Source organism: Carassius gibelio, chromosome B10 (assembly GCF_023724105.1).
Source record: "Carassius gibelio isolate Cgi1373 ecotype wild population from Czech Republic chromosome B10, carGib1.2-hapl.c, whole genome shotgun sequence".
Taxonomy (NCBI): domain Eukaryota; kingdom Metazoa; phylum Chordata; class Actinopteri; order Cypriniformes; family Cyprinidae; genus Carassius; species Carassius gibelio.
In genome coordinates, this window is record NC_068405.1 from 18,118,217 (window position 1) to 18,141,837 (window position 23,621).

Here is a 23,621-nt window from a genome sequence, read left to right on the forward strand (position 1 = left end):
TTTCATACAGAAGCAGTGGAAGCTGCTATATAGAGCTGCTACAGAATTAAGACCTCCAATCATGCGACTTACTAGAGGTGTGCAAAAACTTCTTTAAGTGATCAGACTCTTTCAACTCTTTTCTCTTTCAACAGTGGTTACAGAACTGTAAGGCCACATTTCCAAAGTATCCTGATGATGGTGTGATCACCTGTCAGCCTGGAGACTCTGAGGAGAAGGTAAAGAAATAGCTGTATACTGTATGCCTTTAAAAATAAGCTCTTCTGTTTTGCCACTGTATACACGAATGAACATTCATAATATGTACACAATAGTTCCTGTTAAATCTGCACATATTATGTTATTTAATGGGTCATACTGTATACACTACCATTCAAAAGTTTGGGGTTGGTAGGATTTTTTTTATATTTTTGAAAGAAGTGTCTTCTGCTCACCGAGGCTGCATTTATTTGATCAAAAAGAGTAAAAAAAATTAATATTGTAAATATTATTACATTAACAAATAAGTATTTTTATATTTATATATCTGAATATGCAGCTTATTCCTGTGATGGCATAGCCAAAATTTCAGCAGCCATTTCTCAAGTACTCCGTGTCAAATGATTCAGAAATCTGAATTTGCTGCACAATAAATATTTATTATTAATAATGTTGAAAACAGTTGTGCTGCTTAAAATATATTTTATATATTGATATATGTCAATATAATGTATATTCATGATTTTTAGGAAATGGCAATACTTTTTTCCCCAGAATTTTTTTATGAATAAAAAGTTTGTCACTTTTGATCAGTTGAATGCATCTTTGCTGAATAGAATGATTCATTTCTGCTGATCCCAACCATTTGAATGGTAGAGTATTTATCAATGCAACATTTAATGTAATATTTCCTCACTCCTCTTCTTCTTGTCACTCTGTGCGCCTCCTTATCATCCTCTGCATGATTTATATGGCTTGGGTTCTTGGACTGAATGCAACTGGCACTAATCTTCTAATTATGTGGATGGGATTTCTGAGCATAGTGGCACAGTCTCGCGGATTGCATGCTGGGCATTAATGCTGTCTGTTTCTCCCTTCTCAACTCTTTCCTGTTTTATGACATGCTCTACAGCAAATGGAAACTCTGGCTGTAAGTTTAAAACTAAAAACCGTTCTCTTATTTGTCTGTTAGAGCGAGTGATCTGTGTTTGCAGCTTTATAGTTCACTACATGCATTCAGTTCAGTTGAAGCGAGCATATTTACTTGCATGATCTTACACAATCTTATGCTATAAATAACCATATTTTTAAGATCATGTGAATAGTCTTAAGACTGCAGAAGTAAAAATAAAATACTGAGATTTTTTTATTTGTTGTTTAATGCATATAGACATACTCATTGATGAATGTAACAGTTGTGTATTTAAGCTTTTTTCGGGCTGTATGTATGATTCTTTTATTATGTCATATGACTAATGTATCTGTGTCATCCACAGCAATTGGAGTTGTGTCAGCGACTGTACAAACTTCACTTCCAGCTGCTTCTGCTGTTTCAGTCCTATTGCAAACTCATCGGACAAGTGAACACCATCAGCTCTGTCCCAGAGGTACACAGTGCACTCATTACCCCGTGGATACTCCTGATTTCTTTTTTAGTTTATTTGGAATTTGTACTGTCAAATGATTAATTGTGATTAATCGCATCCAAAATAAAAGTATTTCTTTACATAATATATGGTGTGTACTGTGTATATTTATTATGTATATATAAAGAGACACACATGCATGTATATAAGAAAAATATGTTATGTTTATATATTCAATATATATATTTATATATAATTATATGAATATAAATATATACATGTAAATATATTTTAAGTACATAGTGTATGTGTGTGTATTTATATATACATAATAAATATACACAGTACACGCATATATTATCTAAACAAAAACTTTTATTTTGGATGTGATTAATTGCGATTAATCATTTGACAGCACTCATTTTTAAATTTTATGTAATTTGAGCATTATTTAAATCAGTCTGAAAGAGGTCTAAACAAATACAAACTTTTATTTTGGAGGCGATTAATTGCGATTAATCATTTGACAGCACTCATTTTTACATTTTATTTAATTTGAGCATTATTTAAATCAGCCTGAAAGAGGTATAAACAAATATTGTGAATTTGGTGACAGTTTGGACATTTCTACAGTTAAAACAGTAACCGTAGACATGTTCTGTTGTTCTGCGTCTGTGCTGATAGATGTCCAATACCAATGTTGTATCAACCAGCAAAACCTAAGAAAACATGTAGTGCATCTTTAAAAAAAAAACATAAGGATAAATTTAATAATTGAGCAAAAAATAAATTAGTTTGGCTGACTCTAAAGTTAGTCACTAGCTGGTTGACTTTTGTTGATTGAAAACAACTAGTCCTGATCATATGCTTTCAATCTGTAGCTGTGGAACATGTCGCGTGAACTGAGCGATCTGAAGAATTGCCTGCGGCTAGCAGAAGCCTCATTAGCTGGCGATCTAGAGGATGGGCAGAGGCATGGCTCCCAGGCCATCTTCCCCAGCTCAGAGGCAGCTGTACAGGCCATCCTGGAGTGCTTGAACAACAGCGAGTTCTCTATGGCCATCCGCTACACTCAAGAGTGCAGGTGAGATATGACACCACTAGAGGGACACAAAACTCTGTTTATTGTATTGTATATATTTTTATATTTTATTCAACAGTGTTGTTTAAGTTTAGTTTTCGTTCGCACTTCATTTTATTTTATTTTTGGTATTGATACAACTATTGTTTTAGACCGTTAGGGTTAATGTACAACTATAAAAAAATTTTGGTTTAAGTAAGGTGGGTTGTACATGTTTACATTTTTGTAATATACCATGTATCAGAAACAAAAATTAATTTGTGGCCATTTTAATTTTATTTTAGTTGTTAGTAATGGAAATCTATTTAGTTTAAAATCTACTGAGTATTGTACTGGTATTGAAATTTACTAAACTGTCTTCTACTTTTAGGCGAATGTGGCCAAATGATATTTTCGGTGGCAGCTCAGAGGATGAGATCCAGACTCTCCTCAACGTCTACTTCCGCCACCAAACTCTGGGACAAACTGGCACTTTTGCCCTGGTTGGCTCGAACAAGGACATGTCAGAGGTCTCCACAAAGATCATGGAGCTCAACGGAGAGATCCGGGACATGATTCGCCGCGCTCAGGGGTACCAGGTGATCTCATCCAGCCTCCTGGACTCCAGCGTGTCCGGCTTGAGTCTCTGACAGGAAGCCTGCAGCACCCCACACCACCCCTGGCCTGGACCGCCCCACCACTGGATTCCTCCATAGTCAACCAACCTCTCCTCCACCAGCCCTCATCCCACAACCCTCCCCTCCTGCCACCCCCTCCAGGCCAGATCCAGTGTGATGTTTGGAAGTGCTGCCACCCATTTGAGGGTGTAACTCATAAACTTGTGCCCTTCTTAGGGAAACTTGCACGAGCATCCTTGACTGTACTGAATAGGAAGGGGCTCCTGAGAGTGAGCGTGTCCTCAGGTCCTCAGATGTGCAGCAATAATGGAGAAACAGAGCTGCTCCTGCGAGATTCCTTGGATTGAGCCACTCAAACGCATCTTTTAATTATTGCACTATGTTGACATTTTCATGTCGTAAACCATGAGAAGAAAAAAAATCCTGTTTGCTACTGAAAGCAATGCTGCATTTTTGAAAAGGAAGCACCCAAGTGAGAACTTTCACTTCATTTGTTCGTTAACGTGGGGAATGTGCAATGATGGATCATTGAAACGGATGCCTTTCTACTGTAACCGTTCGAGAATGTTTTTAAAAACGATCAGGACATGCTGCAAAACTGAAGATGGAACGAAACAGGATACTGTCTGTATGTCTTTGGTCATCATCACGAGACCTGTAACTGTTTGAAGCTGAGAGCTTGTGTCTTTGTGAATCTGTCCATCACCGGCGTACCGCTAAATATCAGCCTCCGCACCCGCGCGCAAACATTCAGCGATTTGGTCATACAACTGAAACTACTACTGCTGAAAGCGGATTCTACTTCAAATGCTGGTATGAGATTATTTGGCCGTTTAATCGACATCCTGCGCTCCACCGTACACAGGCTCGCGTTTAGGGTAAATTTGTATTTAAGAAATCCGTGTGTTGAACGGTTTTCAAAATTGTTCTTTGTCAGTTGCCAAGCATGCATTGTGTTTGCTTTCAAATTGTATTTATTAAAAGTTGTATTTTATTAAAACGTTATTTGTATAAAGTGGAGAAGGGAGGCATCACATGGAGATTAGTGTTTGTCACTAGTGCATGCCTAGAAAGATTGCACATTGTAAAGCCTCTTTGGGAAAATTGTCATTGGTCACCCTCCATGTAAATATTTTAATGCTTATGTGAAGTAAATAGTGTTCCTTCATGTTGAGATTCTCCAGATTGTTTTTTCAGCTATCCTGGCATCTGCAGAGTCCAAGAAAAGGAGGGATTTTGAACAACGCAAGTACCAAAGACACTTGTTTATGGAGAAGTGAAACTCAGTATTTTATAAAACAAGCAAATCACGTTCCTTTTGGTTCCTTTAAAAGGATAGTACACTTATTAAAAAAAAGTCGGTTTATTTAGAGATTTTACAAAAACACTTAAAGAGGGAATAAGCCACTTCATTTTTGGGTGAAGTACCCACGCAAGCAGAAATAGTCACACTGACAAATGGTATTATGCTGCAATACTTTATTGGTTTTATATTTATTGGAATACAAAAATACATCCTACCCAAGATGTCACCTGAGCCACCAATGCAATTCTAAAACACTTATAGACCGGAACAATCAGACTATGTACTTGAAACTGTAGATGGTGTCACAGGAAAGGCCTTTGCCCTTGCAGCGGCCGCACAGATCCTGGCGGTGAGGACGGCGCAGATCAATGTTCCTCTGCTTCCGTTCACAGCAGCAGCGAGTCTTGCAGCAAACCTGGGGAGACAGAACATGGTCAAATTTTACAAACAGCTTCAAATGGTTTCAACTACTCATACCTGGCACTGAATGGACTCCACTCTATACGGATTCAGTCCCGCCTGGCACTTCCTGCAGTGCTGCTTGAAGTACACCTGTGGAAATGCCATCTGATCAGATTTGAGTCTTAAGACTAGAAGTTTGAAGGCCAAAAGCATTTTACCTTGGAGGTTCCCGAGATGCACCACACAAATGCACTTTCCCATCGAATATTGCACTTACTGCAGTGATAAAATCCGTATTTCTGCTCCAGAAACTAAAGAATAAATGGTTAGAATTGTGATCTTCATTTACACAAGAAATACACGGTTTCTGCCACAACTCCATTTGCATGTGGTTAAAATTAAACTGCCTTCGTTTACCTCACTGAATATTGATACTAGGGGTTTGTAAAAAAAAAAAAAAAAAAAAATAATAATTATATAACACTTTTGCAAGTTTGGGGTCAGAAAAGAAAAGTCAGACTAGTCTAGTAATTGTGAGTTGTATTCACCCAATCAGCATTGTGTGTCAACAATTACTTGCATATTTATGAGGTAAGTTTTTATTCAGTGATGACCCATGTGAAAAGACCGCGAAACCAGACTAGCTAGGATTCATCGCGAACCATTATTTGGAAGTACAAGAACCACTAATTTTGTGCGGAAATTAGAGTTGCCATGGTAACTTCCCACAACAAACCTGGAAGTTTGACCGTTTATTTCGCTGAACCACCGACTTCCCCTGCAGCTTTTCGTTGTGCGTCGGTTCATCCGGTTTACACTTCTCGTCGTCTTCCGTCTCGCTATCCGTCTCCTTGCTCTCATCCCCTCCATCGTCCTTACTTTCACCGGCAGTCGTGGATAAAGAGAAAATCCTGCGATCGAAGACAGGGGAGTAGATGGCGACGGGGCGGGAGAAGCGCACGGAGTTGACGGGTGTGCTGGGCAGGGTAATATTATTTTTCAGAGGACTGATGGACGGCGTCCTTGGTAAGTCCCATTTATCTCCGCGATAAAACAGCGTTTTGGGCCCGAGTGAGCACTGAACAGTGACATCTACCTTTGGGTTGACCTGCACACCGAACTCTCTAGTGTTGGCCTTGCGGAGGCGCGGCGTCAGGTTCGGGCTCACCTGAGATAATATCGCTTTTAATTGCGCGCGCTTATAAAAGTCGAAATAATCAGGGGCGTCTGGCGCAACATAAAAATTGTTTCCCTTTTTGTTCCAGTTCTGGTGCTTAAATTTCCCGTTGCCGGGATAAAAGGGGAAATAGCCAGGATAGCCTCCACAGTTGTATGGTGCAATGAGAAACTCTTCCATTGTGGCGTGATCGTGAGAAGCGACACTGCCGAATATTTATTTTCTTCCCGAGAACACGCCTTAATTGGCGAGACCTAATTATGATTGATCACGTGCTGGCGTGGCTCAGGGAGAGATTGCGAATGTGACGTTAATGATCGATCTCTCTGTATTTTTTATATATTTGGTTTACTAAAACTAAAGGTTTACTAAAGGGTTTACATTCTAGGTTCACTATACTGTTGTTCAAGATCTTCAATCTAGGTTGTCTTACCAGGATAAAGTGTGTTTTGTTATGATGACGAGGTAATTTCCTGTTTTGCTTTGTCTAGGTCCATTTAATTTTATAATTAAAAGAAAGTATGATAAATCCATTATTGTCTGTATTATACAATGGGATATCTTGAAGCACTGTTAGTAATAATAGTCGTTTAGCAGACACTGTCTCAGTCAAAGCAACCTTTACATTTTAGGAACAGCCCAGTTGGCCCAAAAATGAGTTCATGTATTCATGAAGTTCATGATTTAACAACCTTTGGATTACCACCAACTCCACATACAAAGGAATGACTAAAAAAATTATAAAATAATTTTGGCGTTAACCTTTCACAATGTTTATGTCAGTGAATCACATTATTACCATTCACTGTGATATGGAATATACATTGTGCTTCACCACCCAACATTAATTCACACGAAACTGACAGAGGACTAACAAACAAGCCTAACAGGTAAGCACAGAACTCACACCATTGATTTTTACTCGTTTGGATGGCACAAGGTAGGATATGCGTTGTAAAATAATATTTTGTGATATTTAGGTGTTATAAAATAATATCTTGTAAAATGCAGGTGTTTTAAATAATGTTTTTGATTACATAGAGCAGCAGATAACTCCTATAAACGGATTGTAGAAAACAATATTTTTAACTACTAGCAAAGTAAACAATTATTTTGTTCACTGAATTACAGTATATACATTGGCAGCCCACGTGACTGTAATATTGACGTTTTGTCAGACAGACCAATAGCCCAGATAATGTGAAACTGGCCCCTTCAGAAGGCCAAATAGCTGGTTTAAAGCTAATAAAACACTCCCAGAGAACATATTATTGGCATTAACTTATTACAGTGGCAGTTTTTCCTTCTGCTCTCATTCAGGACATGCAGGTGCACACATTATCATTAGCCATCCAGATGGAGATGGTTTCCATAAATGCAGTCTGAGATATGACTCCCATAATTCAATTAAATGCATGTCTGTTTCCTAGAACATATTACATTCAGTTATTCTGTAAAATGTTGTATTTATTACTTAAAGCTGCAGTAGGTAACTTTTGTAAAAATATTTTTTTTTACATATTTGTTAAACCTGTCATTATGTCCTGACAGTAGAATATGAGACAGATAATCTGTGAAAAAATCAAGCTCCTCTGGCTCCTCCCAGTGGTCCTATTGCCATTTGCAGAAAATCCATCGCTCCCGTTAAGAAACAACCAATCAGAGCTGCGGTCCATAACTTTGTTTGTGTTCAGAATGTAGAAAAATGTATATAATAAGCGAGTACACCATGAATCCATTTTCCAAACCGTGTTGTTCTTTTTATTAACCGCTAGAGCGTCAAAAGTTACCGACTGCAGCTTTAAGGTGTAGCTGTTAATAATAAAATTTAAAGCATTTAGCAGACACTTTCATCCGAAGCGACTTACACTGCATTCAAGCTAACAATTTTCTCCTAACATGTGTTCCCTGGGATTCGAACCCCCAACCTTACTTTTGCTAACGCAATGCTCTACCACTTGAACATTGGACTGACCAGTTCAGTCATGGCAGTATGAAGCATTTTTAAAACACTTATATGTATATTTTCAATACATTTTACAAGCCTGGACTGTTAACATTAATGTGATGTACTGTAGATGTATTTCATTCATAAATTGAAAGTCATTGGATAACCAATTTGGATCGCTGGATAACTACTAAGCGATCAGCATTCCTGTAATATGTCCGGGGGCAGTCATGGCCTAATGGTTAGAGAGCCCAAAGGTCACGGGTTCGAGTCTCAGGTCTGGCATGGATCGTAGGTGGGGTTAGTGAATGTCCAGCGGTCTCTCCACCCTCAATACCATGACTAAGGTGAGACCCTTGAGCAAGGCACCAAACCCCAAAGTGCTCCCCGGGCACCACAGCATTGGCTGCCCACTGCTGTGGGTGTGTGTTAACAGTGTCTGTGTGTCTTTCACTACTCAATGCTGTGTTTGTGCACTTGGATGGATAAAATGCAGAGCACAAATTTAAATTAAACCATACTTGACCACAAGTCACCTGCTTTCCTAATATGTGGTTCATTCATAGGTTTCAGTCTTAAAACATATTCAGTTGTCCTTTAGAGCCTTTTGTTGCCCTGTCATACACTAGCAGGAGGAAATGTGTTATAATGAAGGCTGGGATTGCGCAGCGCTTGGATACCTATTTACTCGTCAAGTGCCTGGGTAATAATTGATAGATTTCCTGAGAGGACAAAAAACGGGCCCAGATGGGGCCAGGTGGGTTATACCACAGTTGCAAACAGCTAGGAGTGAGGTAAGAGACACAACTCACTTGTTTAACATTTGGAAAGCTGTCCAGTTCTCTGACACCATGAAAGTGACGTGGATTGTTTTGGCGTTCATATTGTTCAGTCATCTACAGTGGACAGCAGCTGCTCCAGGCGCAGGGCTGCACACATGGGATAGATTTAGCAAACTTCCATATCCCAGTGACAAAGCCTTCCTCTATGACACTTTCCCTGACAAGTTCATGTGGGCTGTTGGCACCGCTGCCTATTCAGTTGAAGGAGCCTGGGAGAAAGATGGGAAGGGTAAGTCTATCTGGGATACTTTCACTCGTGGTGGGACCCGTGTATCCAGAGGCGATGTGGGCAGTGACAGTTATCACAACATCCCGGGAGACCTCCGAGCCCTGCAGCAACTTGGAGTCAGTCACTACCGTTTTTCTCTGTCCTGGCCGCGCATCTTCTCCAATGGCACCAAAGAAAGCTACAACGAAAAAGGTGTGGAGTATTATAAAAGTCTAATTCGAGGATTGAAGAAAATTAAAGTGCAGCCCATTGTGACTTTATATCATTGGGACCTGCCAGACAGTTTGCAGACCTTATTTGGAGGCTGGAGCAATTCGGTTATGGTGGAACTATTCAGAGAATATGCAGATTTTTGTTTTAAAACGTTTGGATCGGATGTGAAATTTTGGATTACCATTGATAATCCTTTTGCTGTGGCCTGGCATGGATATGGAACTGGGGTTGTGGCGCCTGGTATCAAAAATGACTCCGTTTTGCCTTTCAGAGTTGGACATAATCTTCTAAAGGTAATTAGAGCCTTTTATGTATTAATTATATATTTAATAAACACAGATAATACAACCCACACACATAGACATAAAAATTTCCAATTATAAAGAATTGACTTTTTTTCTGACCTGTGTTGTCTTCTAGGCTCATGCAGCTGCCTGGCACATGTATGATGACCGTTATCGTTCCAGTCAGGGTGGGCAAGTGTCCATGGCTTTGGCCTCCCACTGGATCAAACCTAGCAGAACAGGAAAGCCTGCCAGTGTTCTCTGGACTTTGTGCTTGGCTGGTTCGCCCGACCATTGTTTGTGGATGGAGACTATCCACCCTGCATGAAACGCAATTTGATCCACAGACTGCCAACCTTCACGGAGGCCGAGAGCTTGTACGTTAATGGAACAGCAGACTTCTTTGCCCTGTCTCACGGACCTGCTCTTAGTTTTCAGCTGATCAATGAAAGTCTGCGCTTTGGCCAGACAGAAGCCCTGGGTCTGAGGATGTTGCTGTACTGGGTCGGTGCCGAGTACAACAATCCTCCCATCTTTGTGGTGGAGAGCGGGTGGTATGGAAGTGGCAACACGAAAACAAAGGATGCTAAGCATATGTACTATCTGAAGCGCTTTATTATGGAGACTCTAAAAGGTGCATTGATGAATTGAGGATGTTTGATGACATGACAAGGATAGAATTAAACATAATAGACTAAATATTAGCCAGTATATTGCCATTTTGAGATTATCTTATTTATATATCTTTTAATGGTTAAAGAAGCATTTACAGTGTATATTTATTTAGTATTAACAATTCACATTTCACAGTTAGTAATTGATTGTAAACAGTAATTTTCTTCTCTTTACAGCAATTCGCTTTGACAGAATAAATGTGATTGGTTACACAGCCTGGTCTCTGCTGGACGGGTATGAGTGGTACCGTGAATATGGAATACGACGAGGGCTATTCTTTGTGGATTTCAACACTGCTGATCTGAAAAGAGAGCCAAAGACCTCTGCCACTTTCTTTAGCAAACTCATAGAGAAGAATGGCTTCCCTCAGCTGCCTGAGAACCAGCCTGCGCAGGGCGTCTTTCCCTGTGACTTTGCCTGGGGAGTTGCAGCCAACTCAATACAGGTAATGAATTTAAAGGGCACCTATTATTCAAAATCCACTTTTACATGGTGTTTGGTCATAAATGTGTGTTGATGGTGTATGAACACCACCTCCTTACAATTATTAAAATCCACCCACTCCTTATTTTATAATCCCCATTAAACCAAATCATTCTCACTGGGCATGCCATCTAACTGCACACATTTCATTAAAATAAAAAGAAATGGCTTAAGAGTGTACACTTCACCCCAGCAAATCAAACTTACTTGATTGTTCTTGTTTGTCCCGCTCAAAGGTCATTTTGTTAGAACTTAGATTCTGTTTAGATCTTCTGTTGTGTTTAACTTTAGTCTTTGATCTTTATTCAGGCTTCAAACATTGATATACAGCATTTGGATATATTGAAAATGTATTTTTATTTCGTTTATTTTTAATTCTGCCTTCTGATCCTGATTTGAAGGTTGATACTATACCTAGCCAGTTTGCCGACCCTAGCGTTTACATCTGGAACGTTTCTGGTAACGGAGAGCTGAAAAAGGTCCCGGGTGTGCGGGTGCCCCCTATGCACAGGAAATACCACTGTGCCAATTACGGCAGCATCCTCCAGCAGGTGTCTGACGTGCACCGTATGCAAGTCACACACTTCCAATTCTCCATCAACTGGTCCTCCATTACTCCAACAGGCCGGGTGTCTGATGCTAACGAAACACTTCTGAAATACTACCATTGCTTTGTCAGTGAGCTACGAACGGTTAACGTGACCCCTGTTGTGACCCTTTGGCAACACACAGGGAAACTGTCCAGCCTGCCGGCACCCATGGAGGCTGGTGGGGGCTGGCAGAGCGAGGAGACAGTTCAGGCCTTTGCAGACTACGCCAGGTTGTGTTTCCAACGACTAGGAGCTCATGTGAAGCTGTGGATCACGCTGAATGAACCTAATGATGAAGACCTTGAATACACTGTGGGCCACCAGCTGCTCCGTGCGCATGCTTTAGCTTGGCACGTCTACGACACTGAATTCCGCAGAGCCCAAGGTGGTAAGGCATCGCTGGTCCTTCATATGGACTGGGTCGAACCTGCGTTTTCTTTCAACAGAGAGGACTCTGAGCCTGCAAACCGAGTTCTAGACTTTCGAGTCGGCTGGTTTGCAGATCCCATCTTTGGTAGTGGTGATTACCCAGGGGTGATGCGCACTTGGCTCCAACAGCGAAACAATACTGATCTCTTCAGCTACCACTTACCTACATTCAGCGATGAAGATCGGCTGTTGGTTAAAGGAACCTACGATTTCTTCGCCATCAGCCATTTTACTACCTCGATGGTGTATGATGGAGTGGAGGACACATATACCTTCAAAGACAAGCTGAAGGTACAGCTGATTTCTGACGTGACCTGGATCATGTCTTCAAGACCAAACTCTCCTGTGGTCCCCTGGGGTCTTCGCAAGGCACTGAACTGGGTTAACTTTCGATACAAAGGGGTTCCCATTTACGTGATGGCCAATGGTGTTCAAGAGGACACTGCTAGTTTTAAGGATAGCTTGCGTGTCTACTACTTTTACAACTACATTAATGAGGCCTTAAAAGGTAAGGACCCATACAATATACCGTGTTGGCTTCAATAAATACATACAGGTTGGCTTATACAGATCCCAGTGTTTTGAGAAAAAAAAAAAGCCTTAAAAAACACCCCATTTTATTCAGAGGCCCAAAAGGAGCAAATATGCAGTTTGGTGCCTTTACGGATATTTATATGTCCAAAAAAGTAAGATGAAATTCTGACAGTTTGTAATGTAAATCAGTGAGATATTTATAACATTATTGCAGATGTTTAAAGCTCTGTAGTTTTTATTGTGAGGGGCAAACATATAATGCGATTCAATACAATCATGACTGAAAAATACACCAAAAATGTTCCTTAAAAGCAAAGCCCTTTATATAATACTTTGATATTATTTTTACTTGCTAAAAAAATATAAACTCTCACTCAGATGACAGAAGGAATGTAGAAGTTTTTTTTTTCATTCAGTTTAGAGGCCTTTGTAATTTGTGTATCAAATCTGATACTGTAAGTTTTAACATTTATTAATTAGGTTTTCCTAATATGGCTATTTTTTTGTTTTTATTAGCTCCATTGAAAACCTTTCTTGTAATTTTTTATAAAAATAAAATGAGGTGTTAGTTATTCACATTATTTAAAATAGTAAGATTATTAAGATTGTATACTGATATTAAATGTAACTCATAGATGTAATTAAACTTATCGGAAGTGCTTAAATATTATATGTTGTTTATTTATAAAATACAAATCTATAAAAAATTTTATCATGTTTGTAGTGTGTCCTAGGCGTTGAATTTTACAACATCTTTTTTTTTTAGTTTCACAGTACATTAACCCACTTGGATAAGTTCTGATGACTCAAAGCAATGCTGATTCTATTTGGAGCCACAAAGCTCACATTGTACACACACATCCACACACAGCAGCTTAATTATTAAGCAGAAAACTGGGGAAACAGTTTGCTGATCTCAGGAAAACTAGCAAGCCGCTCAGAAAAAATATTTGTTTACCATTCCCAAAACACTGGCAAGGCCTTATTTACTTTGTCATCTGAATTCGCTTTATAGTTATGTCATGAGTTCTTTTCAGTTGTTTTCTAAGTTCTGATTGGTTCTTTTTAGCATATACACTGGATGCAGTCAATCTGAAGGGATATTTTGCATATGCATTCAGTGACCAGCGGGATCCAGGCTTTGGCATGTATGGTCATGTGCAGGAGGAGGTCATTTCAAAATCTTCACTGGCCCATTACAAAGACATTATCCGCAACAACGGGTTCCTTGCCCCAGGCACACCTCAACAACATTGTCCCCATGCTCCAGTGCTCCTCACCAAGCAGCCTGTTGTTGGCTTTCTCTCTCTGGTGAGCTCTTGCATGCTGATCACAGTGTGCCTTGTTATCTACTATGCAGTCAAAAGGCACAAAATAGCCACCAGAAAATGAAAGAAAATGGATCCAGTGGACACTTAAACTTTTTATTCATTTGTTTTACCGGTTAGTTTAAATACTATGCTTTTAACACTTTCTTAAATTGTTGCAGATCTGGAAAATCTTAATGGCTACTACACAAGCCAGGAATGCGGGGATAATTATTTAACTGCAGTTTTACCATGTAAAAACACTATTTATTTCTAAGAAAATGAATATTGCATTATTTGACCAAGTTTGCACAACGGCTTGGTTTTTGCACACAAGTTGTAGAATAAAAGTTATTGGGGGAAAGTAATTAAATCTGTTCTTACGTTTTGAAGACCTTACTATGGTTAGCTTAAGTAAGTGATGTTACAGAGGTACTGTATATATATATATATATATATATATATATATATATATATACAATTTAATGTATTAAATGTTTAATGTTATACTTAATGTCAGTGTAAAGTAACTTTGATATCTTTAATTTTCCATTACCTATAATTTATATGTACTCTTATCATTTTCTTTATCTGCCCTTTTAAAGCTATATTTCCATATAAGGATTATATTATGCTTTTTTAATACTCATGTTTTGCGATTTTCATTCCATTCATGTTTTATGTGGTCATAAGAAATTCTGTACCTCTTTGATTAGATACGCAAATAGCAATAACAGCAGACCAAGAACATTTTAAATTGTTTTTATTATGAAAAACAAACAGTTCATGAATATATCTTATTCTTTTAGGCTACAGTGGCTCAGAACATAAAGTTGTCAAGTCCATCTTCCATAAACTTCTTGTAGATGGCCATGAATTTAGCCACAAAGGCCTCCAGGTGGTAGATTGCTTTGTTGCCAAGCTGCAGTCTGTGTTCATAGTATGCCGCCATCTGAGCCACCTCAGCCTTCAAATGTCCATCACAGTTACTTAACAACTCTGTCACCAGGCCCTGGAATACCATGCAAAGAAAAAGTGTCAATGCCGTGATTGTTCACCAGTCTTATTTAATTCTGCAATTGAACTATTTCACAGTACACATTATTTATTTATGCTGATAAGTAACTATACCTTCATGATGACTTCAGGTGGGATGCAGTGAGTCAGAAGTTCATACAATCGTGCCCGAACCTCCAAAAGTCTGTACAAATATAATAGACGCTTTAGTTAACATGTATATCATTTAAAAACATACCAGGTTATTGAAACCAAATTCATTCAAATCTATTGTAAATGTAAAGGACAGCCGGGGATTTTAACTGTGTGCTTGTATTCATGTATGTTCTGACCTTTGAGGGCTCTGCTGGCTTACTACAGCATTAGCAGTCTCTCTGAGGTAAACCTCCCAGTCTGTCTCAGGGATGTCCTGGTCTGGGGAAAATGGATACCTGCAGGAAAGTCAATTTGGGAACAGATTACATAAATGTATGTGTGGCATTGACTTCAAGTGAGTAATGATCATTCAGAGGCTTCATTTGTGATTGAACAGCACTGGTCATTAATTTCATTCTCTACATTCTTTATTCTTGCTGACTTACTGCTGAACTCTGCAGGCCTCACACATCAGCAGGGCTTTACGGAGGTTACGGCCAGATTTCTCAGCGATCTGTTTGGCCAGTTCAGGAGGAAGCAACAGCCCCTCCTTCCTGCACACGCCTGACAGAACACTGGACACCTGAGAGGACAAAGGCTGGGTTGTTTTAACATGTCAAGCAAAACACATGTGAATTTAAAACTTAGCATTTAAATGTATATATATTCAAGAAAGAATCCAAGACTGATAAAAATACAGAAAAAACAGTAGTACGGTTTTCAGGATTCTTTAATGAAATGTCGTAAGAATGGCATTAATTTTAAACTTTATTTCTTTCTAAAATTATAAATGTATATAATGTCATTTTTTCAAATGCACCCTTGCTGAATAAATGTAAAAATATCTTAAAAAGAAAACGTCACCTCTTCCACACTTGGCAGGGGGACTCTCACAGCCAGACACCTGCTCCTGATGGGGGAAATCACTTTTGAGGTGGAGTTGCAGCACAGAATCAGTCGACAAGTGGACATGTACTTCTCCATCGTGCGGCGCAAGGCATGCTGGGCATCTTTAGTGAGACGATCCACCTCCGTCAGCAGTACGACTGTGAAGAGATTAGACATTTTATCATTGCCAGTTCTGTTATATTACTGCATAAGTGTACAGATAATTAATATAAAGCCATAGAATCCAGACACAGCTCTTAGCTATTCAATGTTCAGATTAATCATCTAACTCGACAAAAGCCGAACCTTTGAACTCCCTTTGAGCACTGGACTGAATCTGCTGAGACTGGGCGACAGTTTTGATCAGCTCTTGAATGACCACACGGTCACTGTTCCCAGCATCACTGAAGAAAACAGATCAGCCATGAGGTTCTGCTACTAAATTCTCCCAACATACACAGAGCCGAGTCGATCTTTGCATTACCTTGGATTGACCTCTATATGGTAGTTGCTGGCAATTGTGTTGATTTCAAGCTTCTTTTTTGATGGAGTCTACAACAGACAAACACTGATAGTTAATACTGTAGTATGAGGCTGTACAATTGGAAAACAGTTCATGGCTATTCTTTTAAATACCGTGATGGACTGGTGTTCAATTCTGAGTTTCTCGACCCCGGGACCGTACAGTTCTCTGAGCAAACACATGATCCGTGTTTTCTTACCAGCACCAGACGGTCCATAAACCAACAAGTGGGGAAAATCACCACACTGGACCTATACAATTAACCAGTGAGAGATAATTATTTTATTAAGTACTAACGTTAATTAAAAACAGTATGGCTAATATGTGAAGCACATTGAATTATATCGCAGCTAGCGTTACTGGACAGTATATTGTTGCTGCAACTGAAAACAAACAATTCGTAAACAACATTTTCTTCCAGAAGAGAGCGCAATGACGTACATAAAATTTAATTAATATTTAGTTATTTTTAACTGACTTTAGTCTGGTCAAACACAAACACCATTTCTCTTTATGGATAGTTTCTGCTTCTTTACCAGATTTTTGAGCTGGTTTGCTTGCTCCTTGTGGTAGTCGAGTTTAGCCAAGGACGATGGTCGATACTTATCAACCCATAAACTCATTTTCTCCTCTGAATGATAAGAATATAACGCGTCTGTAAAAATAATAATAATAATAATTATCTAAGAATGTTATTTTGAGCTGCCTGCTCCCGCGAAATGTAAACCCGCGCAGCAGCAAACTGTCAGAAAGGATACAGAGAGCGTAGAGGGACAAGTGCTTTCGCGTTTCGTAAAACTACATTGCTGCGCTCCTTAGAGTTCAGCGCCAGCTTGGATTTTATTTATGACCAGTATACGAACAGTGTAGTTCACATTGTTTCAGACCTGTATGCCTTGTGGTCTGGCTGAATCAGTTTGTCAGAGCACTAACAGAACATGAAATTACAAGAGCAATTCTCAGATCAGGGTGAAGCTGCTGAAGCTCTTCATGAATTACCTGACTACAGAGGAGAGGCCAGCCAGAAGCGAAAATGAATGTGAGTTACTTTTTTTTTTTTTTTTTTTTTGACATTTGCATTTGCTTGTTTGTATTTCATATTATTGTTTATTTGTTATCTTTTCTTGGAAAAGAGGTTTGAACAATGCAGATGACATAAAAGTATACCACTAGATGGCAGTAACACATACAGCTACAGTAGATGCTTGCTTATGCTTACAGTTTTCTTTAGATGTCTAATACCAGAAGAAATCTATACATACAGTACTGTTCAAATATATTATATATTTTTAAGGAAATAATACTTTTATTTAGCAAAGATGTATTAAATTTTTCAAAAGTGACAGGAAGGACATTTACAATGTTACAGAAGATTTCTGTTTCAAATAAATAAATGCAGTCTTGTTAAACATAAGAGACTTCTTTCAAAGACATCTGAAAAATCTTACCAACCCCAAACTTTAGAACAATGCTGTAAGAGATCCGGTGTCAGATTATAAAGGAAGCATGAAGAGTTTGTGTTGGACAGGTAAGCGGTTCATTAGATTGTAAGGCACTTCAGTCTTCATCAGTTTGGTTAGTGTGACCAGATGCCAGGCAGTCCTGATATTTACTTTCCCAGCATGCATTGCAACATATTGTTATGAATTCTGAGAATGCACTTCTTGCTTTTTGCATCTCTTTTAGTCTGTATCCTGTCACTGAGGCCTAGAGACACTTTAAAGCCCCAAAAGAGTGTATTTATATCTCTGGGTTGTGAGTTTGTGGCACAGGCACGAACATGCATTGTGGCTTCACTATGCCTTTAAATGAAAGCATGACAACTATATGACTTGATTTTTATTTATTTTTTCACAAGAAAATGTAAGTAGTATTTGCTTATTAGGAAGTTGTGGATGGTTGCTAGGGTGTTCTTGATTTGGTTTTATTCTTATGTGTAATTAATTCATATTTAAATTAAAGTTGCACACTGATTTGCATCAAAGTTTGATTATATAAATATATTTCTAGATATGTAAATATAATCTACAATGGTGTGTTTTTTTTTTTCATTCCACAGTGATTAATAATAATATATTGCATTCTTGGCTTATAAAATGCTGCCGAAGCTTTATCTGCTCTCAGCGGTGCCCAGGTGTTTTTTAAAAGTGGGTCAGTCTGTCATTCGTCCTTTCTTGTTCTGTTTTTACGTTCTTTAACCTTGCAATCCACATTATCATGGTCAGAGCCAGTTTTCCTTTGTGGTAATGTAATGCGTGTTGTCTCGTGATCAGAGTACAATCAATACTCTGTTGTTCAGAAGGTTATGAATAATTGTTTCCACTGGAATGCTGGGAAATGTTTGAGAGTTATTAAAACACTCATTACATCCTTGAGAATCTTAGTATGGACTCTAATATATGTGTTTTGTTCCTCAGCTCTGTTTGGAGTATCATAATTCCTAACCAATGCAATTCCAGGGCCAGTCTGGGGAGCATTTAGTCATCTTTACACTGTTAAAAGCATGTTCTGTTACAATGTTATGAGCGATACATTCTCCCCACAATCCTGGCATTGATGGTGACCCTCAAAAGGAATTATTGTGAGGAGTGAAAGAGAGAGGCTTTGATGCAGTAGATGATAGAGACAGAAATTGAAGAGCAGAGTATTTTGGGGTGTCCCCAGTGGCCACATTTAATGCTAGGAACATGCTTTCCACAGGCTGGACACTTCCACCAAATGAACAAATAGCTTTGTCCTGTAGCACTCATGTCTGTCCCAGGCTGCTCAGTGTGGGTTCTCACATAGGGGCCTCTTTAAACAAGTTCTGGGTCTTAAAAAAAATCCCCCAACTTTTCCCCCAGTAATGGCGACAATTAGAAAAAAAGAACCCTCATTTAGTGGATGGCGACGAAGCCACTTCCTGTTTGTTTACAACCTCAGATCTCCAGATTCCCAAACACACAGCTCCAGTGTGTCTGTGTGTGTGTGTGTGTGTGTGTGTGAGGGACTATTTTTACCCATGTGAAGCTGGGGGAGTGCGGAGAACACATAGAGTGATGGAATGTCTTCTGCTATGAAATGCAGTGTGTCACACGGAGACATGCGTTCACACAGACACACTCTGCAGCACAAGCATACACTGCAGTGCTTTCAGCATTCATTAAATGTTCATGTTGCTGCAAAGCTCACTCAATCATAGAAGAGAACTCTGTACACAAATCATTGGCAAGATTTTAAGTGTAGAAAGAAGCTAAATTCGCCAACTCGCATTTGATTTAAGAATGACCCTTAAATAATGAGAAATAATTAAGTGAAAAAGTGCTTTTACAGGATGCTGCTCAATGATCCGTGCTCGCTGATCAGTGATGTTTTATATGTATTGTATTATTGATCTTTGACATGTTCCATAAAAAATAGAAAGAATTAATGATAAACTAGTCTCTTTTTTGTCTTTGGAGTTTTTGAATGCTTAAAGGGAGAGTTCCCCCCAAAATGAATGTTCTGTCTTTAATAACCCTCATGTTGTTCCAAACCTGCAAGAACTTCTTTCATCTTCGGAACACGAAGGTTTCTTCTGCGTTCTGACATAGAACCTGGATGTGCTGCGCCTTGTTTACAAGCAGAAGATTTATTACGCTGTACATAAAACTATATTCATAAACCTGTCTGAAGGTTTCGACAGAGGATGACTTGTTGCCCAGCCTATATTTTTTTGAACCAGAACATACAGATGATGAGCTAGGCGAGATGGATGTTCTACATACTGTACAAACGCCGGCTCCAGCATCAGCAGCACCAGATGCATGCATTGTGACACTCTTGTTCAAAACTGACACGGAAGAAATGGTTGAATAAAGTCATTATTTGTATATTCTCTGTGCAAAAAAATATTCTCGTAGCTTCATAAACTTATGGTTAAACCACTGAAGTCATATGGACTATTTTAACATTGTCCTTACTACCTTTCTGGGTCTTGAATGTGTCAGTTGCATTGCCATCTATGGAAGTTCAGAAAGTTCTTGGATTTCATGAAAAATATCTTAATTTTTGTTCTAAAGATATAGAGATTATCTATAGAGATATAGAGATAGAGATTACAGGTCTTATAGTAAATAGATTTAAGTAGGCTATTACTATTGATATGAATATTGGTAATTATATCATAGTCAAAGTGGCAATCCCTCTTGTTCTGGATCATTTATTTGATGTTCTGATGTTTGCTGGTGTCCATCCGTTTTGATAACTAGTTGTTAGGTGCTGTATTTGTTTTTGAAATGGTTGCCATGGCAAACCTTATAGCACCAAAAAAAAAAAAAAAATGAAAATACTACATGCAATAAATTGTCAGATCATCTGTGGACAGCTTGGTTTACTGTTAAAAGTTGTGTCTTTCTTTTTTTTCTTTTTTTGTTTATGAAGTTATAAGCAAATTTAAAATATTTCAAGAATTATACGTATAGATAAACTTTGGATAAAAGCGTCTGCTAAATGAATAAATGTAAATGTATAGCTCATAAAGCTAAATTCTAAGATAATGCACTACAGTTCCACTATATATTCAACTCTTTATTGTATTTATTAAGTGACATAGTGACATTAAGTGACATAGCATCAGAATCTCCCAGCAATAGTAAAATAATGCGAATATATCACAAGATGAATAACTGATATAGAATAAATTGCTTAGCACTGCATGTTGTCTATGGATTCTATAGGTGGAAACTAACTCCTAGTGTGAAAAGCATCGTATAAACATAATTACTGACACCAGCTCAGCATACATCAGCAGTAATGACAGCAGTAGTGAAATGCATTGCCATGTGCGTAGACAACACCCTCAATTAATTTAGTATTGCATTAATTAAGGATAATTGTTTTGGAGAAAGCCTGCGGTTACTTTTCCATGGTAAAATCCTCTATTTTGTTATTGGTTGACAGAATGTGCCATCTGGCCCCCAGCCGAAACCTCTGAGATTACCACATATAGATGCTAATAGTGCACGCTTACCCTGCGTTTTTAGGATACAGACAGAGATCTATTTTTATACTGTAGTTGCATAGGATTTTTTGATGTTGGAGAATTCTGCAAAGACACTTTAAACTGATCGAAAATGACTGTAAAGACATTTATAATGTTACAAAACATTGCTAATTAAAATAAATCCTGACCTTTTGAACTTTCTATTCATCAAAGAATCCTGAAAAAGAGGTAAAATATTAAATATAATAAATCTGTTTTAACATTGATGACAATAAGAAATGTTTCTAATGCACCAAATCAGCAGACAAGAATGATTTCTGAAGGATCATGTGACACTGAAAATTCAACTTGTGCCATCACAGGAATAAATTACATTTTAAAATATATTCAAACAGAGACAAATTAAGATTATAATAAAGTTTCACAATATTGCAGTTTTTACGGTGTTTTTAATCAAATAAATATAGCCTCGGTAGGTTAAATTTTTTAATCAATAAGAAAAAATGCCCAGAAACTATGATGGAAACACATTTACTGAATAAATTCCACCGTGTGCATCAAAAACGTCACGTGACTTTGCATGATGGGATGTGTTAACTTGAGGAACCGATCTCGTTGCACTGCATCTAGAATGTTGTTTTGGTTGTTCTGAAATGCCTGAGCAAAGTCTGTCATCAAAGCATTTCTGTATACAGTATTTGCCTTACATGACTGTGTTCCCAAACAGCAGCAACCACTTCCTAAAGCAATGACAGCATTTATTGTGTTTCATCTGCTCGCTCTGAGGTGCAAGTAATTTATCATTTATGAAAATTATTATATTCAGTGGCTTCTCCTACTTTTCAGTGGGATATTTAGTGCCAGTTTATCTGGAAGTGGCATTTTTTTTCTCTTTGACTCTTTGGATGGAAATTGTGCTTAATTCGCAAATGTTGTAAGCAATATTCCAGTTTGGTGCATAAATTAAATTTGCATCTTTGGATGGAAACATAGCTATTGCCTCTTGTGAGAGAACTACGGTCCATGAGGAGGGTCCTGTGACGCCGTGAACGTGTCTTTGGGGTTGCTTCAGCAGTAACCTCACAGACCCAGTACAGTGTTAAGACGTGCACACTGGGCCTTATCCAAGCCGGACATTCCTCCAGAGTCAAGCGGGAACTTTGGAGACAGTCAACCATTGTGTGATGGGTGAGGGTTTTTGAGAGGGTGGACAAGGGGGACTCAAGGGCCACGAGGGAAGAGCATGGTTTTAACACCCTAGTTCTTTTATCCAGCACACACCCACCCTACAGAAATAGCTGCTGTACATGCTAATGTCTGTTGCGAGTTCTGAAGACAAAAGTGGCATTCTCAATGAGGGTGTAAACATGGCCCCTCTGTTTGGGGCAACTTGTCGTGTTTGCTCCAGAAAGCTGTTGCACAACAAGCTGTTTCTGAGATAAAGCCAAAAGCCTGCTTGAAATTTAAGTCTGAAAAGAGGAAGAGGATGTGAGGTCATGTCGCTGTCCCATTGCCAGGATAATTTCAATTGTGCATCAGCTGGCACTGGGGAATCTTCAGATGTGCGTGCTTGAGTCGGTGACATTTCAGTTCATATTTAATGCTGTTGATGTGCCCTCCAGGACAGCGGTGCAGAATCATCTCTCACCTGGAAGTCCAAACCGGACAGTATGAACAGGGAACAGCCTGCTGTTTTGTTTCTTTTTGAGTAAAGGGAGCGACTCTTGTCTGAGAAAGGTAGATGAGATAACTTATTGTATCCAAATGCAATCTTAAAGCAGGATAATGTGTTTGTTTTATCCCCATGTTTAATGAATAAAACTAAACTGAAAGAGATTTATGCTAATTAACAACAGTGATTTAACTATTTTGTAAAAAACAAAAAAAAAAACACAAATTAATTCAATGTATACACTAGTTTTGGGTCTGATGTTTTTTTTTTAATGTTCTTATGTTTTTTAAAGAGGTTTCTAATATTCACCAATGTTATTTGATTTAAAAAACAATCAAACAAACAACAAATCCTATAAAACAGTTAAACTGTTTAAATCTAAATACTTTTCTTCAAGTAACTTTGTCTTGATTTAAGGGAAAAAAATACTTTCATGCGGTGTAGTTGTTCTTGTTTCTAGGAGTGCTTCTGTTGTCATGTTTAATTTCATGAGATCACTTGAGTCTGTTACAACAAAGGGATAATTGTAGTCGCACAACATTTTTAAGCCGGTGTTTCAAAGCCTTAGGTGTTTCTAGCTCTCTTGAAACTAAAACAGTCCTAGACGTACCTTCTTAAGGCTCTTGATTAATGAAATCAAGTGTGTACTGATGGAATGAGGTTTACAGAGCAAGCGACGATGCTGAACTGAAGTTCAAATGCATTTGTTTGCTCAGTCCAGCAGTGAGGAAACATGGAGAA

General features: G+C 38.5%; 5 protein-coding genes across 12 annotated transcripts in view; 3 read left to right on the forward strand and 2 right to left on the reverse strand.

Moving 5' to 3' along the window:
- The window catches only part of fryb (furry homolog b (Drosophila)), a 54,828-nt gene extending 50,397 nt beyond the window's left edge, over nt 1-4,431 (forward strand). For 4 of the 7 annotated variants that reach the window (XM_052567440.1, XM_052567437.1, XM_052567436.1 and 1 more), the window contains exons 58-62: nt 135-218; nt 1,112-1,129; nt 1,476-1,586; nt 2,447-2,649; nt 3,017-4,431. In XM_052567440.1, the coding sequence (XP_052423400.1) occupies nt 135-218; nt 1,112-1,129; nt 1,476-1,586; nt 2,447-2,649; nt 3,017-3,275 (675 nt within the window). In that variant the 3' untranslated portion in view covers nt 3,276-4,431. The remainder of the gene's footprint in view (nt 1-134; nt 219-1,111; nt 1,130-1,475; nt 1,587-2,446; nt 2,650-3,016) is intronic. The other 3 variants (XM_052567438.1, XM_052567439.1, XM_052567441.1) reach the window with 1 other exon arrangement.
- A 296-nt stretch (nt 4,432-4,727) lies between these two features.
- On the reverse strand, nt 4,728-6,384 carry zar1l (zygote arrest 1-like). Its single transcript, XM_052567453.1, has 4 exons — nt 5,708-6,384; nt 5,190-5,282; nt 5,047-5,121; nt 4,728-4,984 (listed from the first exon to the last, which is right to left on the reverse strand). Exons 1-4 carry the CDS (start codon nt 6,326-6,328, stop codon nt 4,841-4,843), a joined length of 933 nt encoding a protein of 310 aa, XP_052423413.1. The 5' UTR covers nt 6,329-6,384; the 3' UTR covers nt 4,728-4,840.
- A 2,293-nt stretch (nt 6,385-8,677) lies between these two features.
- Nucleotides 8,678-14,117, forward strand: kl (klotho). The gene is given in 6 exon segments (XM_052567451.1): nt 8,678-9,673; nt 9,801-9,903; nt 9,906-10,298; nt 10,516-10,784; nt 11,224-12,349; nt 13,445-14,117. Coding segments are annotated over 6 exon segments (2,940 nt in total). The 5' UTR covers nt 8,678-8,947; the 3' UTR covers nt 13,768-14,117.
- Nucleotides 14,118-14,428: 311 nt separating this feature from the next.
- Nucleotides 14,429-17,014, reverse strand: rfc3 (replication factor C (activator 1) 3). The gene is made up of 9 exons (XM_052567452.1): nt 16,782-17,014; nt 16,359-16,496; nt 16,207-16,274; nt 16,029-16,126; nt 15,699-15,880; nt 15,281-15,417; nt 15,032-15,130; nt 14,814-14,883; nt 14,429-14,694 (listed from the first exon to the last, which is right to left on the reverse strand). The coding sequence occupies exons 1-9, from the start codon at nt 16,866-16,868 to the stop codon at nt 14,503-14,505; spliced, it is 1,071 nt and encodes a 356-aa protein (XP_052423412.1). The 5' UTR covers nt 16,869-17,014; the 3' UTR covers nt 14,429-14,502.
- Nucleotides 17,015-17,036: 22 nt separating this feature from the next.
- Nucleotides 17,037-23,621, forward strand: part of stard13a (StAR-related lipid transfer (START) domain containing 13a) — a 49,085-nt gene continuing 42,500 nt past the window's right edge. The window contains exon 1 of one of the 2 annotated variants that reach the window (XM_052567447.1): nt 17,037-17,284. In XM_052567447.1, the coding sequence (XP_052423407.1) occupies nt 17,279-17,284 (6 nt within the window). In that variant the 5' untranslated portion in view covers nt 17,037-17,278. Of the gene's footprint in view, nt 17,285-22,821; nt 22,946-23,621 lie in introns of those variants that run through there. The other variant, XM_052567448.1, reaches the window with a different exon arrangement.